The following is a 14,649-nucleotide window of genomic DNA, read 5'->3' as shown; positions in this document are numbered from 1 at the left end:
CCCACATGCATCAGGGAGCATCCAGCTAGCTGCTAAAGCAGAGCAAAGGCTTTCAGGTTTGGGGTATGGTCCCTGCCTGTTCCTTTGGTCCGTCTGTTAAAAGGCTCCTTGCTGCTCCCAGGTCTCTGCTCTTGTCTGTCTCCGTTAAAACTCTGGTCCCCACGCCTCGAGTCACTGGAGCTTCGTACCCAGCTTGCGCTGTCTGTTTCTGCAAGGGCAACACAGAGGGCAGGTGAGAGGGGGCCCCAAGCCCATCGCAGGGTGTTGCTGCAAACCAGCGGGCAGAAGACAGGAGTTTATAAAGCGAGGCTCTGCTTAGCTCCTCGCAAGAATACAGCTGCCCCCACCATATTCTACAGGGAGCTGGGTCCTTCCTGCTCTTTACAGTCCCAGAACATCCCCTGTGTCTTAAGTGCGCACAAGCTCGCATGTGGCTGCAAGATTATAAACAACTGCTTGTAAAACCCATGGGCTAGGGAGCTGAAATCCCATCGAAAGGAAACATTCTTTAATCCCAAACACTCCCCAACAGACTCACCTTCCAGATGCAGCAGCTAACCCGCTACTTGCTATTTCTTTACTCTGCACTATTCTACCCACAGCAGCTATCTACATATTGTAAAATAAATTAATAACTACATCTGACAAGTCAAACCAGCTACAGCTCCTCCACCCCCCCCACCCCCCCCCCCAATAAAACTTACCTTGCCTCTGCTCTCGTGACTGTGTATTCAAACCACAGGATGTTAGGAATGAGGCTGGTATCTCGGATTAAAAAGAACTCTGAAATTGGCCTGAAAACAGACAAGGTGGTGGAAAACGGGAAATAATTAAGACTTTTTCTCCACCACAATTTTGATTTAAAAAAAAAAAAAAAAGGCACAAAAACTGCTTCAGAGTTAACAACACCATTTATTACCCTTCAGGCTGGGAAAAGGGCTCCTTGTTAAATTTAATCAAAAACTCCTCCTCTTTTTTCTTTCCTTGCACAATGTTTCCAGACTATATTACATTTAAATGGCTTTGAAATTTCACTAAGTTATTAGACATTCATTAAGAAAGGTCTGCTGCGCTTGAAAAGCTTCTCCAGCACTCTGCCACACCTCACACTTCAGTAGGGCTTTACAAACCTAACAGTGGCTTAAACGTCCTCTCTCCCCCACCCACGTCAGGCAAGGAGATTGGATTTTTTGTATATGCATGCACAAGAAAACATGAAGGAACAAGTAGGTTACACAACAGTCAGTATGCAAACTGCAACAGAACCAGGAATTCTCATTTCTAACATCTCTAACTTAGGCAGTTCATGGAAGTTTCAAGCAGCCTGTTTACAGTCAGGGCTTGCACAGCTACAACTAAAACTTTAAGAGACTGAGGCATCTTTATGTTTGCTTAGCTTCACATTCAAGGTACAATTTTTACACTGATTGATTAGGAAGATTTCCTTTTGCCAGGTAATTCTATCACACCTGAGGTACCAGCTCATAGCAAGGGACTCATTTAACGAGCAAAACAGCAATCCACAGAACGCAGACTTGCAGGAACGAAACCTCCACAGAGTAAAGAGACTTACCATGCAGCTATCCTTGGGAAGAGAGGAGTTAGTATCTCTTGTGTGAAGGCAAACCAGGCTATGGCCATAATGCTTCCCGCCACACCTCCATACAAGACTTGGCTCCAGGTGTGGTAAAGCAAATAAACCCTGCAGTGGGAGACAAGAGCCACCAGACAGGCTTTAAACCAAGAAGAGGCATGACTCAAGGGGTGATGTTTCACTGGACCCTCAGACATTCCGCACAAGTCATCCTCCAGATGTTAAAAGTGGGTATCTTACTTTTTTCATTAAAAAGCTGGCAAAAAAAAAAAAAAAGCGGGGAAAAAAAACCTGTCCTCCCTGCTACAGCAGTTTCAGTTTAGAGCACTTCTAGTTTGAGCTTAACTCAATAACCCTCCACATTCTTCTTCATCTATCTTTGGATTAGCTGAGGAACCACTACTGTTGGTTCCTACAAGAGACTTTTCCAAAGCCAGTAACAGGACAAGTCCCCTCCAAGCCACCAAAGCTGGGGCTTAAAGGCTTTTAAGACCATTTTTGTTACAGTTTTGCTGCTCTCAAATATGACAGCACAAAGGCTGCACTACCACAGCGTGCTTACTGTGATTGCAGCCATTCAGAAAGCTGTATTAATGGTCTGTTAAGTTATCCGTGCATACGAGCTACATGAGTCACATTCAAAATTCTTTTCACCCATATATCACAAAGCCGTTAAGATCATCTTATCTGACCCGCTGCCTAGCACAGGCCACTGGATTTCCTCAAATTAATTTTTATTTGAATTAGACCATATATCTCTTATGAAATTGTCCTGTCAGAATTTTAAAAAAAAAACAAAACAAACAGTCATAAGGAATCAGCTCTAGTGTACAGTCAACTGTACTACAACAGGCTATTACTTTCCTGTGGAAAACATGGCCTTATTTCTAGCCTGAATTAGTCTGGTTCCCAGTCACTGGAGCTCATTTTATATGTGTGCATATATACATTTTTTTAAAAAAATCTACTAAAGGGAAAAAATATCATTAGCAAATTTTCATTTTCTTTATTCGTCTTACTACAACTAAAACTTGCAAGTCAAACAGCTATAGATGTTTTTATTAACTAATACTCAAGCAAAACAATCGGATTGATCAACTGTAGCAACCCACATGCTGCCGATGCTGGTGTGCCAAGGCATGGTGCAATGCTTGCATGGTTAGTGCTGGCAAGAGGGCGAGGCAGTGAGGCTAGAGCATGGCAATGGAGCCGACAGGGAATTGGTACAAGCTCAGCTGATCCTGGGTTTTATAACTGCTTCTGTGAAGCACCACACATGTAGCACCTTTGCTTATCTGAAGGGTCTCATGGCAGCACAGCAACTTCCCCAAAGCTCCGACTCGTACAATGCAGTCGTCGAGAATTAGATCAGGAATGCAGGATAAGGAAGGACAGGTCTGCTGGCTGTTCAAGGCCACAGGACTGTATGAGAGCATAAGACAAACAATTGCTCCATACCTACTATATGAGACTAGCAAAGCCACTGTGACGAGGCAGATGGACAGCACATGTCGCCATAGTAAATCCAGAAACCTCGCATTGTTTGTTTGGTGCATTCTGAAAGAGATGGAGAGCCATTAGCACAGTGGCAGGGAGCTGAGCAGTCCTTATCTCTCTTCTATCTCTGAAACCCTAGGAAAGCTCTACTCCAGTGGGGTCATGGGCAGCTCGATACCATCCCAGAAGCAATCTGTCCCACGGGCAGCAGCTAAAGAGAAGCCAGAAAGCCACGCTTCTCTCTCTCCAACTGTTAACAGGGATTGCTGTGATGGAAGGCAGAATGCTCACAATTACTGCAACTGATGTGAAAGGCACATGCTGAGCATATGCAACAGGGAGCCAAGACATCAGAGTCCCTCCGTTGTCCACAAAGCTAGGAGGAACTGTGAGTTTTGCCTTCCTCCACACGCAGAGCCACAAGACAGAGCCATGCCCCAGCGAGAATTTCAGAAAAGCACAGCACAGCACGTAAAACCAGTACTTGGGAAGGGAGATGAACTAAAAGGTCATGCAAGTGGGCAACAGGTATTTCCTAAAAGACTGCGGACAACCCCACTGACAAAACTGAGCAGACACATGAGAAAGCAGCTCTTCTTTCCTCCTCCCTATCCCCCCCCCTCTTCCCTCACACTGGTGGATCACCACGGCTTAGAAAAAGCACATCAGGAGACCTGTACCCACACAGGCATAGGAGGTCCACCTGTACCCTTCAGTTTTCAGCAGAGGTAACTACAGCCCTACATTCAGATAGAGACAGACATGCTTCAACCACCCTGGCCACAGTAAACTGTGGAGTTCCTCCGCTTTAACTCCATTAGGCCACTGAATGGCACACAGCAAGGGAGCCATCTATTTCAGGTGTTTCAACATATTAACAGCCAGAACCTGACATTGAATTTTTACCTTAAATAAAGGAACAGAAAGGAATAGACAGAGAAAAACCACATGAATTGGGAGTGGCTGGACGGCATCCCATATTTTGTGGTCACTGTTGAATGGGCTTCTGGGAAGAGAAGAAGAAAGAGTATGGTCAAGGTCTACTCTGTACGTAGCAGCTGGAATGCTCCAGAGGTGAAGCCAGACCACTCTGCTGGAGTATGTGCACAGGAGTTCACAGGACAAGTCTCTGCTCAGATGGCTCTGCCAGCCTTCTTACACCCAAACATCCAAAGCCAACATGAGCCAAAGGGGAAAATATCCTCTAACCCCCCCCCGCAGTTAGCACTCCACTCAGAACTCAGCTGACACCATGACACCAAGGGGCCATACCATACCTTCGCAGGGCCGAGGCTCCCGGATTACATTTTTTATTAACCAGTTCACTCCCTCGTTGAATGCCAGCCCGCCCAAGAAAGAGATCTGTGAAGGCAAGACAACTGTGTCATCCTATCTAAAAGATCCATCTACTTACCAGGCGCTCTCTGTTGAGAAAACCCCCAACCATGTTTCTGATTTTCTTTTCTGACTACTAGAGTTAAAAACAATGGCTTCAAAATTCTCTACCTAAGGAAGAAAAGCATTTCTTTTTCAGTCCACTTTGCCTATTTGGCAACACATTGTGTATATGCAGCTTTTCAGCAGACAATACACAGAAAAAGACAAAAACGTACAGCAATTCCGTTAGCATACTTTCACCAGCAAGTGTGGAAAGTGACATATTTTAACAAGGCAGGTTTTAAGGGATTGTCTTTTCCCAACAACCAACAGGGGGAGTGCACACACTATTATTTGGGTAAATAGCTTAAAAAAGGGGTCACTTTTTAGGCTTTCTGGCTTTTCCCCTCTATATTTTAACCTTGAAGTTGCTGTCTTAGTTCAAAATGAAATCACATTCTGAACTGAGCCAGACTGGTAGCATTTATTTTTACTCTTTAATTCCATAGTCCATACACCTCCCCTAAATTAGTCCTGCTGCTGTGATCAGATTCCCAGCTGGTGACAATACTCTGCCTCCTTAACACTCTGTCCCATTCCAGATGATGAAGCAATTTTTCGCTCTGTGTCCTGAGCTACAGGTCAGGCTGCTGCAAGTCAGCTAGCGTCTCTCTCCAGCTCAATGCTGACTTCCCACATAAAGAACTGGGAGACAACCTCAACATTTGTCTCATTACCAACACCTAACAAGCCCCTGCTATTCAAAAACCTATGCATTTGTGCAATAGTTACTCTAGCTTATTCTCTCTTTTGGGTCAACAAGAAACCTTTGGGTTGTCAAAACTTAACAGCTGCCTCTCCTAGCTAGCGTCAGCTTAATAAATAACCTAGAAGTCCCATTCCCAGGTCCCTTGAGCCACTAGTCCCCATGACACCGCAGCCCTATATCAGAAGTCTGCTGCCAAAATGCTTTCACTGGCCCCTGTTTTATCTGTTTACTTAGGGCAAATGTTACAAGAGGTCTGTACCTCCTAAAGGGAATTTATCCATCACATGGATTCCCAACTACCTGTAAGAACAGACAGAAAGCATTATGTATTAGAAAAAAGTCCCTTATTGGTCATTGAGGCAGAAGCAATTGTCTTCTACCCCTGGTATTTGATTCACAGCTGGGAAGCAGCCCTTATAGACAGATCCACTCCCCTGGGAATCTGTTGGGTTTGGTTCGTATCCCCTTTTCTGCCTCAGTAGCTCAAAGAAAGCAAATCCTACTGAGTTAGACACCATCTTCTGCATATGCTGCCCCTCTTGCAGGAACCTACTAGTGCTATGATCCTGCTGATCCTATGATCTTGGGAGTGTTCCCACTCTGCAACAGCATTTGTTAGTTCCTCAGACATCTCCCTCAATGTTTTTGGATGGATAACGCCCGAAACAGACCACAGAGTAACAGAAAAGTCAAAGGCTAAGCAGTCTTTTAACCTGGTACAGGTGCTAAGTGTCTCCTGCTGTGCTTTGACAGGAAAATCACCTTACCCAAGCTTGCTCTTTAAAGAGAAAAAAAAAAGAAGTGTGAATACAGAAGCACCAGGTGACAAAGGAAAATACTTTTGTTATAAGGCGAAGCTGGGAAGGGAGAGAAGGACTCACCGTGTGAAGCTCTCTCTTGAATATGATGAGTGTTACAAAGCCAACAATAATGAATATTGGACCAAGACTCAAATAAGCTAAAAGCTGACCAGAGAAATCACCTAGGGAAACAAACAAGAGAAACAAATCAGTTTGAACTCCACAGGCACCTGCCTGCCACCAGAGCGTGGGTCAGCTGGTGCTCGGAATCACCGAGAGCAGAGGGGCAAACTCAGCACTGCCCCAGTCTCCATTTTGCAGACTGACTGCCGCTGCTCCAGCCCGCCAGGAGCCCAGACAAGGAAGGCAGCAGTGCTCACACACAGGTTCAAAAGCAGGGACCAGGAGCTTGGCACCGTTCAGCAGAGATTACTGCCAGCCAATTTACAACAATGACCGTGGGTGTGGGCTAAGAGTCACTTTCATCCAACATAAGCGCAGGCTGCTGCAAAAGAGGCAGCGTCTTTCCCTCCCCCTCATTCAAATTGCCTCCCTGTGCCAGCAATTACCAGCAAACACTCCCCAAACAAATCCTTTCCCACTCCCTTACTAAAATGGGTTAGTTTTCAGCTGGATCAGCTCCCTAATCTGTCTCACCATGTGTCTCCATGAACACTAGCATTAGCAAAATGGGCAGAAAAGAAATAGCTAAACATAGCTGGAGATAAAGGGAAAAAAGGAGGCTCTACTTTTTAACCAGTAGCCCACTTGTATCACACAGAAGAGACTTTGGGCCTCCCCCTCAAATACCAAACAGCCTAGATATCCCCCAGGGAGAACTGGGGAGCAGCAATAGGACCTCACAAGAGGGCAGAAGGTAGCGCAAAACCTTTATCCTGAACTATCACAGACACAGAAGTAGGCAAAGAACAGTCAAGAGCAGCTATGTATTTTGATCTAAGTTTCTCTTGCCTTTGCTCCCTGAAAAAGGACACATACAAAAGTATTTGGAGAGAAGATGTCAGCATAAATTCTGAGGAAACAAAAAGTTAACAGAATAATTTTGCTCCAAGGTCAGCAACTCACAACAGGAGAGCAAGAACGATCTACCAGGGAATCTTTTAAGAGACAGCAGTCACTACAAAAATGCAGTATGAATGCAGCGAGCAACTTAAGAGGGTACTTTATTGGTTCTCAGAGACTAGATCTTCTCCATCCCATCACTGAGCAGAAGAGGATCGGCCCCCACATAAATTTTCCTTCCTCCCTCCTCTCAAAAGGAAACAGGATGCCTCTGCAAGGCTGAGCATTGGACTCCTTCCCAGATCAATTCCACTGTAAGATACTGAGTCTCCCCAGCCCACGCACCCACATTTTAAAACAGCACTTGGCAAAACAGACTTCAACCTCAGCCTCTGAATACTGGAACTGATTAAAAAAAAAGTTACTGCACTGCTACAAAGTTCACGCTGCTGATGGTATTGCCACATAGTTGTGGTTACATCAGGTACAGTGCACAGATCCCTCTTGATTTACAGACCGGGTTAGATTTGGGAACCAGCAACATGATCAGCAAGGATTACTTGCAGGAGTTGTAGCTTGCATCACCAGTGAAATTAGGAGGAGCTGGAGGACACAACCCCCAAGAACACCGGGTTTTCACTGAAGTGAGGTTCTATTTTGGTTTTGACCTGAAAAGCGTCAGACAACACTAAATTTGAAGCTTTTCTTGCACCACAAGGCAGGTTTGCCTTGCATCAGGTGGGTTCCAAATGCTCCCAAAGCAGAACAGCAATGTATTACGGTAACACAAAGTGGATATAAGTGACAGTACCAGTTACCTGGCAATAGAGGATCAAGCCCCTTATGGTTTTACATAAATCACAAACTCTCAACAAAATTAATCCTGTCTTAAATGATGAGGTAATCCATGAGACAACCCACCAGACAATCAAAACTACCCAGAAAGCCTGAGCAATACTTTCCAATAGTCCCAGTTCCAGTGTCACCAACTGAAGAAAGCTCCTCATCGAGGAATCACCATGTTTCAGGTCACTCACTGTTAATCCATGGTCCACAAAGGCTTAGCACTTCAAGACTAAAAGCCGTAATTTTGTCAAGTAGAAACCAAAAACAGATTATTTATCTTCTCAGGGGGGTTCTATCTCTTGTGCAGATGGTGGAAGAATACTTAAGGAAGTAGTCTTTTAATTTAAATAGCATCAGCAGTACCAAACTCAAGATCCTCCATTATGTTACATGATAACATAACCAATAAATCAAGCCACCCAGACTTCACCAGCCCAACACCCACACTTGAATCTGAGGTGGAGAACCAGAAACATCGCTCTCAGAGGCTGCCTGCAGGCAGAGTAGCTTTACTCAAACAATCTTAACACAATAGCTCCCCAAACATTTCAGCTGTCCATTTAAAACAGAACAGAGATAGCATTAATTATATTTCACGTTACTGCGGCTAACAGCAATCAAACAGAATCACATTCCGAAGCCATTTTTTCTAGAGGAGGGAGACAAATAAATCCCTGCGCACGAACTGAAGGTATTGCTATGCCCTGGGAGCTACCCCGGGAGCTCACTAATGCCACCGTAAATGTACTCGCTCGATTAGCGGCAAGGCAGAGCTGCACTAACTAAACCAGCTCCGAAATGACTGGAAATCCCCAGTGAAGAAGGCAAAGCGAGCTCTGAGAGAAAGGCCAGCGCTGATCACCGCACAGCGCTCCTGGGGCCTCAGAGCGGGATTACTTGTGTCACTCCCGCCTACTCTCACGCTCCAGTGCGCTCGGAGACGTATTCCCAGGAAAGGGGACTTGCAGGAGAGCCGACAGTTTGAAGTCCAGTCAGATCTAGCAAGCAGGTCTCCCCACTACCTTTTTATAAAAATTAATTTTTCTTCATTTTACTGAATTTGGGAATTCTAAAGCAATTCCTCCAGCCAGCAAGATCAGAGACAAAACCCCTGGAAAAATGCAGAAGGAAAATCTATTTAATACGTAGCTTGGGTTTTGTTTTGTTTAAATTCTACCTTTTTAAAGTCCAGCCTTCCCTGGACATCATTTGGAGCTCAAGAGGCAAAATTAAAGAACCCAACTACCTCATTTTTAGGCACCCAAGAGATAAACAGGTGAAACACTATACATAGCTCAGAAGCATGCTATTTTTTTCAGCCTTCATTCAGCATCTGCTTCTGCTCCAATTCAACATTTTACCCAGCATTCTTTCAGTGGAAATATCCAAGCTTTACCGCATTAGCTTAACCTGCATATAATGTAAAAACACGAATCAACAGCACTTTAACCACATCCTACCGCAAGATCTAGCTTCACCATCACCACTGCTGCTTCCTATTGAAGCATCTATTTGTGGCGCTGCTGCTGGACCGATGTTCTCGACTAAACGCATGTGTGCAAGTCGCACAGCCAACATGCAGTGTATGTGTGTCACATGCATTTACACCAGTCAATATGCATGACGGATCATCATTTCCTCTACTGGCGCATATCCTGATATCACAAGCTGTGGGGCAGCAAAAATATCTTCAGGAGGCTTTAAATTACAGCATAAAAGGCAAGCATCAGGCACGAAACTTCTGCAGGAAGGTTAAACATAAAACGCCGCATTAAAGCGGCCAAACAACCGAGTGCTCTCTGCTTCTTTCAACAGATAGGACTGAGCTACAGAAGGAGCCCTGACTGGCGAGCCACCACCCTAAACAGAAATCACAGCAAGGGTTATCAGCACAAACATTCCTATAGGAGCAACACGTGCTGACACTGAATAGCAACGAGAACTGCTGAGCCAAAGGACACACAGCACGAGCACCTTTGCTCCGATGGGTTGATTCTGCACGTTTGCCTCTCCAGCTCTGCCTGACTGTAGTAAACACACTTCATAACTGAGAAAACAGGAAGATTCTCTGTCATGCTGCAGAGAAAGGGTTTGGCACGCTGGGTTTCTCTCCTTAAAGAATTTGTCCAATGTAAGAAGAGGAGTCCAGAGTCCCAGAGCTTCAAGAATCCCAGCTGCACTGAAGAGAGGAAGTTTTTATTTCTCCAAATAATTAAAAAAAAACCCCAAACAAACCAGGAACTCAATGTTTCTCCAATGTTTCTCACCCTACAGACAGGAAGTCCCTGAAGATGAGTTTTAAGTCTGCAACACAAAGTCATCCCATGCAAAGCAATGCATACGGGAAAAAACAATCCTAATTATACACACAACGTGACAGGATTTAGTCTAGTTGTCAGCAAACACGAAACCCTCAGGCTTAGTGTGAGACGATACCTTCAGAGTAGTATCCAATGCTCTGCAGCAGTCAAAAAGACAAGAACAACATTTTTAAGATCAAAACAAGCTACTGTTGCAGCACTACAAAAATTTATTACGTGATTTTGGTGTCACTGTCTAAAAAGGGATAGTAAACACAGAAAACGCAAACAGAAAGGGGACAAAGATAAGAATGAAACAGTAGCCACTCAGAAAATACCAAATAACTACATTTTCAGCTGAAAAGGGAAAACAGAGGATGCAACAGTTCTATAAAGTCACGAACGATATGGAGAAATGGACAGCGAACATTTGTTACCTCTCACTGCACATGAGAGTGTTTGGTGAAATTACTGAGCAGTGGACTTAAAAGCAGAAAAGAAACAACTACCACATTAAGTTACAAAGCTCAGTGCGAAAGATACTGCGAGATCCAAAGTGGAAATGGGTTCAGAGAGCAATTCAGAGGACAGCTTTTATATATCCATCAAAGGACTTAACAATCCTGATGCAATCACCAGCTGATTACTGGAAAGACATACGGAAAAAGGATTATTCCTGCCTACCTGCCAGCAACCCGACACTATGCCAGATCAGTCCTTGGTTTCACCAAAGTACAGCTGCTGATATGAAATGCTCCAGGACCAAACATTTCTGAAAGCAGTATCAGGACAATATTTTTGAAGACCTTCCCCTTCAGCAGCACGCTTTAACACACTGTCAGGTAACACTGCCATTGTGGGGCTCTTCTCCCTACATTTGACCTTGACATTTACTACAGGTAACATTCCAGTTAGGTCTCCAAGACCCCATTACTCAGACCAGTTTGCAGTTGACCACCACAGCATTCATCTGCTGTTTCTCATTTGATCTTGCTCTAAGTCGACATCGCAGAAAGCCCTGGAGAACTGAGCAGCCACAGCAGCAGTAAGGATGGGTGTTTGGCGCTTTGCGCCGTATCGCTGTTGATAAGGAAACATTAGATAAAGACAGGGAGGACGAGCACCCTTCTGGAGACACCTCTCCCCTTCACACTTATAAGCAGAAGACCAATAATGGGCTTCATCTGCCAGACAGAAATCAGCAGTGACTGCTTTTCACCTGGTCACAGCGAGAGGGACCATCACTCTTGGCAGATGAAAGCTGGGATGACAGCAGTTCTGCACTGGAAGTCTTTAAAGATGTGAGATTTTAAGAGCCTGTTGCCACAGTGGCTCAGCACGTTGCACTCCAGGCCAGCAGCCTCTGGGATCAGCCAAGAGCAAAAGCTGTTTGCCACACAACAGCGAGTGACATGCCAAGGCAGCTTAATAATTTATGTCGGTAAAAGCAGGACCTACTTCTCATTCTGACCCCTCTCTATCAGCACAAGGCTACATTAACTCCATTGTGCTCAGCATACTGCCAACATCACTATTTTATAAATATACATTATCCAGCAGCTCTATGGACCTGGACTCAAGCTGTACACAGACAGAACGTAAATAGCTTTCTAAATAAAGTTAGAGCACTCTCCCCAAATCCAGGTAAAAGTACCAGACCTACCATCTTACTGCAACTCATTTGTCTACATCAAAATAAATTAAGAAATTTTTGTACCTCCGGCTGTTTAATGTTTCAGTCCTTTGCTTCCACTTCGTAGCCTTCCAGAATTACGTGTTTTATTCAAGACAAATACAGTTTTCATCCGCTCAGTACATAACTCTAATCTCGGTGGTCATTTACCCCCTCCACACAATCATCTTCTCAATGAAGATAAAAGCACTCAATGCAGAGAGAAAATAATTGCATTATGTCACATTCTTTAAGATTTGACAGATAACACTTGTGCAGCAATTTCATCCACCTTCATCTCCCAAACCAATCCAACAAATAGTGCACAGGACGCTCTGCGTATGCTGCCAGGTTCAGATAAGGAGATAAGATACAAAAATTAGTATATCTGTACTACTGAAAAGGTTATTCCCCCATCTCCCCCAAACTGTCACAATGATGTATTTGAGAAGGGGGATGGCAGAAGAACGTACAGGGTGAAGGAGAACACAAGACAGAAAAGAAAATGCCAATCTTTCATGCAAAGTATCACAGAAAACCACAAAGGGGGGGGGGGGGGGGCAGGGCAAGAAATAATGTATTTCCAGCACCAGATCTTTTCAGTGTCGTCACATTTCAAGTCTTCTGGCTAAATCAGTACTTTCAACCCAGCAGATTCCTAAGCACTTTGGAAGCTTTAGGTATTGCACTACTGAGAGGAGCTTTCATCGGGAACCAAAATCCAGCTATTGAAATAGGACGCACAGCAACATTTTATGGCAAATTAGGGACTTGCTAGAAGAAGCAGCAGTATCGAGAACAGCGTTAACAGCAAAACTGGATTTTGACTAGATTGTCAATACTAACACTGGCACTTCACACCCTACTTTTTCTATTATCTTTGACTACAACAAGCAGCCAAAAAAAAAAAAATAGTTTTTCTATCTCACCTAAAACCAGCACAGCACAAAGCACCTGAAGAGGAGCTCCTAAAGACCACGGTTACTAATGAGACACTACTTAGACAGGCACTATCTGAATACAGACCCATGTGTGCTTGCATGCTGGTAGATCAAGGATTCATCCTACCTCAACACGGGCCAGGTTGCTGGCATGCAGTGCCACAGGGACACAGCACAGGACCTTTATGGATCACACCACTCCCCCAGCTGCAAGAGCCCATCCCGCACGCAGGCACCCGTTGCTTCTCCACACTGACCGTACCCAAACCCACCCTGCCAAGAGCTGACCTACAGGAAGCCCCGTGCCTGTCGTCCTCCAGGCATTTCCCACAGCGCTGCCTGATGGAAGCACAACACCGGGGCCTGCTCCCAGCACAGCCACAAAAGCCACCTAGCAGCCAACCCACCTCGGGGACAGGGCCACCCTGCCACGGCACAGCTCCCTGGGACGCCACGAGGGAACACCAGGACCAGCTGGCCCTCTGACACACCAAGTCAGACCTCCAGCACCAACCCAGACGCCCAACAGCAGGGCAGGGAGGGGGCACCAGGCCCCACCGTGGTGCTGCAAGGCGGCACCGGGGCTGTGGGGAGCAGGCACGCCCTGGGCGGGGCCCACACCTCGAGGTCCACGGGCAGCGGCACATGGCCAGGCATGCCTGGGGGCTGCGGAGGTGTGCGAGGCAGTGCTGAGGACAGAGCGACAAGGCAGAGCAAGCCCGGCCCCGGGGCTCCACGGCGGCGGGACGCGGCCGCGCCCCGACCCCCCTCACCGCCTGGGGCTCAGCAGCCCCTGGAGCACGGCGCCGCACCAGGGCGCATGCGCACCACCGAGTCCCCCCGCGGCTCACTATCCAGCAGCGAGTCCCACCGCCCCCAGCGCGCACGCGCGCCTCTCCGCCTCAGGGCGGCCGCTCAATGGCTCACTATTTCGCAGCTGCCAGCCCGGCCCTCAGGGGTGCCGCGGAGCGGCGGGCAGGACCCGCCGCGGGGAGCAGAGCGGCGCGGCGCGGCCGCCACCGGGGAGGCCGGGCGGGGGCGAAGCGGAGCTTTACCTGCGGGATACTCGACGTGAGTGAGGGAGACCGGCCGCCACGGAGCGGGGAGCGAGCACTCTCCGACTGCGGCCATCTTACCCGGATACCGGGCCGGGCCACCACGGCCAATCGGAACGCACTTAAGGGGCGGCGCGACCAATGGGCGGGGGCGCGGAGAGCGGCAGCCCAATGACGCTGCGCGGCAGGTGAGGCGCCGGCCAACCCACAGCCACCCAATTAAAAATCCAACCCGGGGAGCGGCGGAGCCAATAGCCAACTAGCATCGGTGTCCAATAGCAGGGGGACGCAGGTAGCGGGAAAGCCAATCGAAAGAAAGGCGGGCGTCATTGCCCTTCGTCATTGGCGAAAGGAGCGATGCAGATTAGCCAATCGCCAGCTCCCATTGCCGCCAGCTCTTAGCCAATCAACCGCGGCGCTGGGGTGGCTGGCACGGGGGGCTGAGGAAGGGGCTGCTGGCGACTTGGCGGTTCAAATGGCCCCTCTGCCCGCCGCTGGCCTGGGGGGGCCCCGGCCGCTGCAGCCCTGGGGAGCCCCGCTCTGGAGTCGGGCCGGAGGGAGCTGGAGTTCCCCCTCGCAGCCGCCCCGGCGCCTCACGGCCTCCTGCGGCGGGGCTGGTACCCCCCTGCCGCCGAGGGAAGGGTGCGGGGCCTGGGGGGGGGGGGGGGGGCATGGCTTGGGGCTGGCGTGGCGGGGAGCTGCCGCCTCCTCGGGCCCCGGTGTCCGTGAATAAAAACCAAGCTGTCCTTCTCTCGTGTCACCCTTTTGGCCGGTG

The 14,649-nt window shown here is 47.4% G+C and overlaps 1 protein-coding gene across 2 annotated transcripts; it reads right to left on the bottom strand.

Annotated features, from left to right (window-relative positions):
• On the bottom strand, window positions 1–13,950 carry DOLPP1 (dolichyldiphosphatase 1). Of its 2 annotated transcripts, XM_086475781.1 has the most exons (8): window positions 13,875–13,950; window positions 6,119–6,219; window positions 4,369–4,453; window positions 3,998–4,097; window positions 3,053–3,151; window positions 1,574–1,702; window positions 705–794; window positions 1–208 (listed from the first exon to the last, which is right to left on the bottom strand). In XM_086475781.1, the coding sequence occupies exons 1-8, from the start codon at window positions 13,948–13,950 to the stop codon at window positions 172–174; spliced, it is 717 nt and encodes a 238-aa protein (XP_086331907.1). In that variant the 3' UTR covers window positions 1–171. The 2 variants fall into 2 exon arrangements, with proteins under 2 accessions (XP_086331907.1, XP_086331908.1); XM_086475782.1 differs by lacking the exon at window positions 1,574–1,702.
• Between the last annotated feature and the right edge of the window lie 699 nt (window positions 13,951–14,649).

The sequence above is a fragment of the Leptosomus discolor genome, chromosome 19, assembly GCF_034619465.1.
Source record: "Leptosomus discolor isolate bLepDis1 chromosome 19, bLepDis1.hap2, whole genome shotgun sequence".
Classification (NCBI taxonomy): domain Eukaryota; kingdom Metazoa; phylum Chordata; class Aves; order Leptosomiformes; family Leptosomidae; genus Leptosomus; species Leptosomus discolor.
This window is presented reverse-complemented; position numbering and strand designations above follow the sequence as displayed.

What these genes read in the sequence shown, in the direction of transcription:
- DOLPP1 (XM_086475781.1), bottom strand. Translation starts at nt 13,950, where the DNA reads ATGGCCGCAGTCGGAGAGTGCTCGCTCCCCGCTCCGTGGCGGCCGGTC. An exon ending in TTCCCAAGGATAGCTGCATG is followed by an intron (nt 795 to 1,573) that starts GTAAGTCTCTTT and finishes GTCTGTTTTCAG; the next exon opens with GCCAATTTCAGAGTTCTTTT. An exon ending in GTCACGAGAGCAGAGGCAAG is followed by an intron (nt 209 to 704) that starts GTAAGTTTTATT and finishes TTGCCCTTGCAG; the next exon opens with AAACAGACAGCGCAAGCTGG.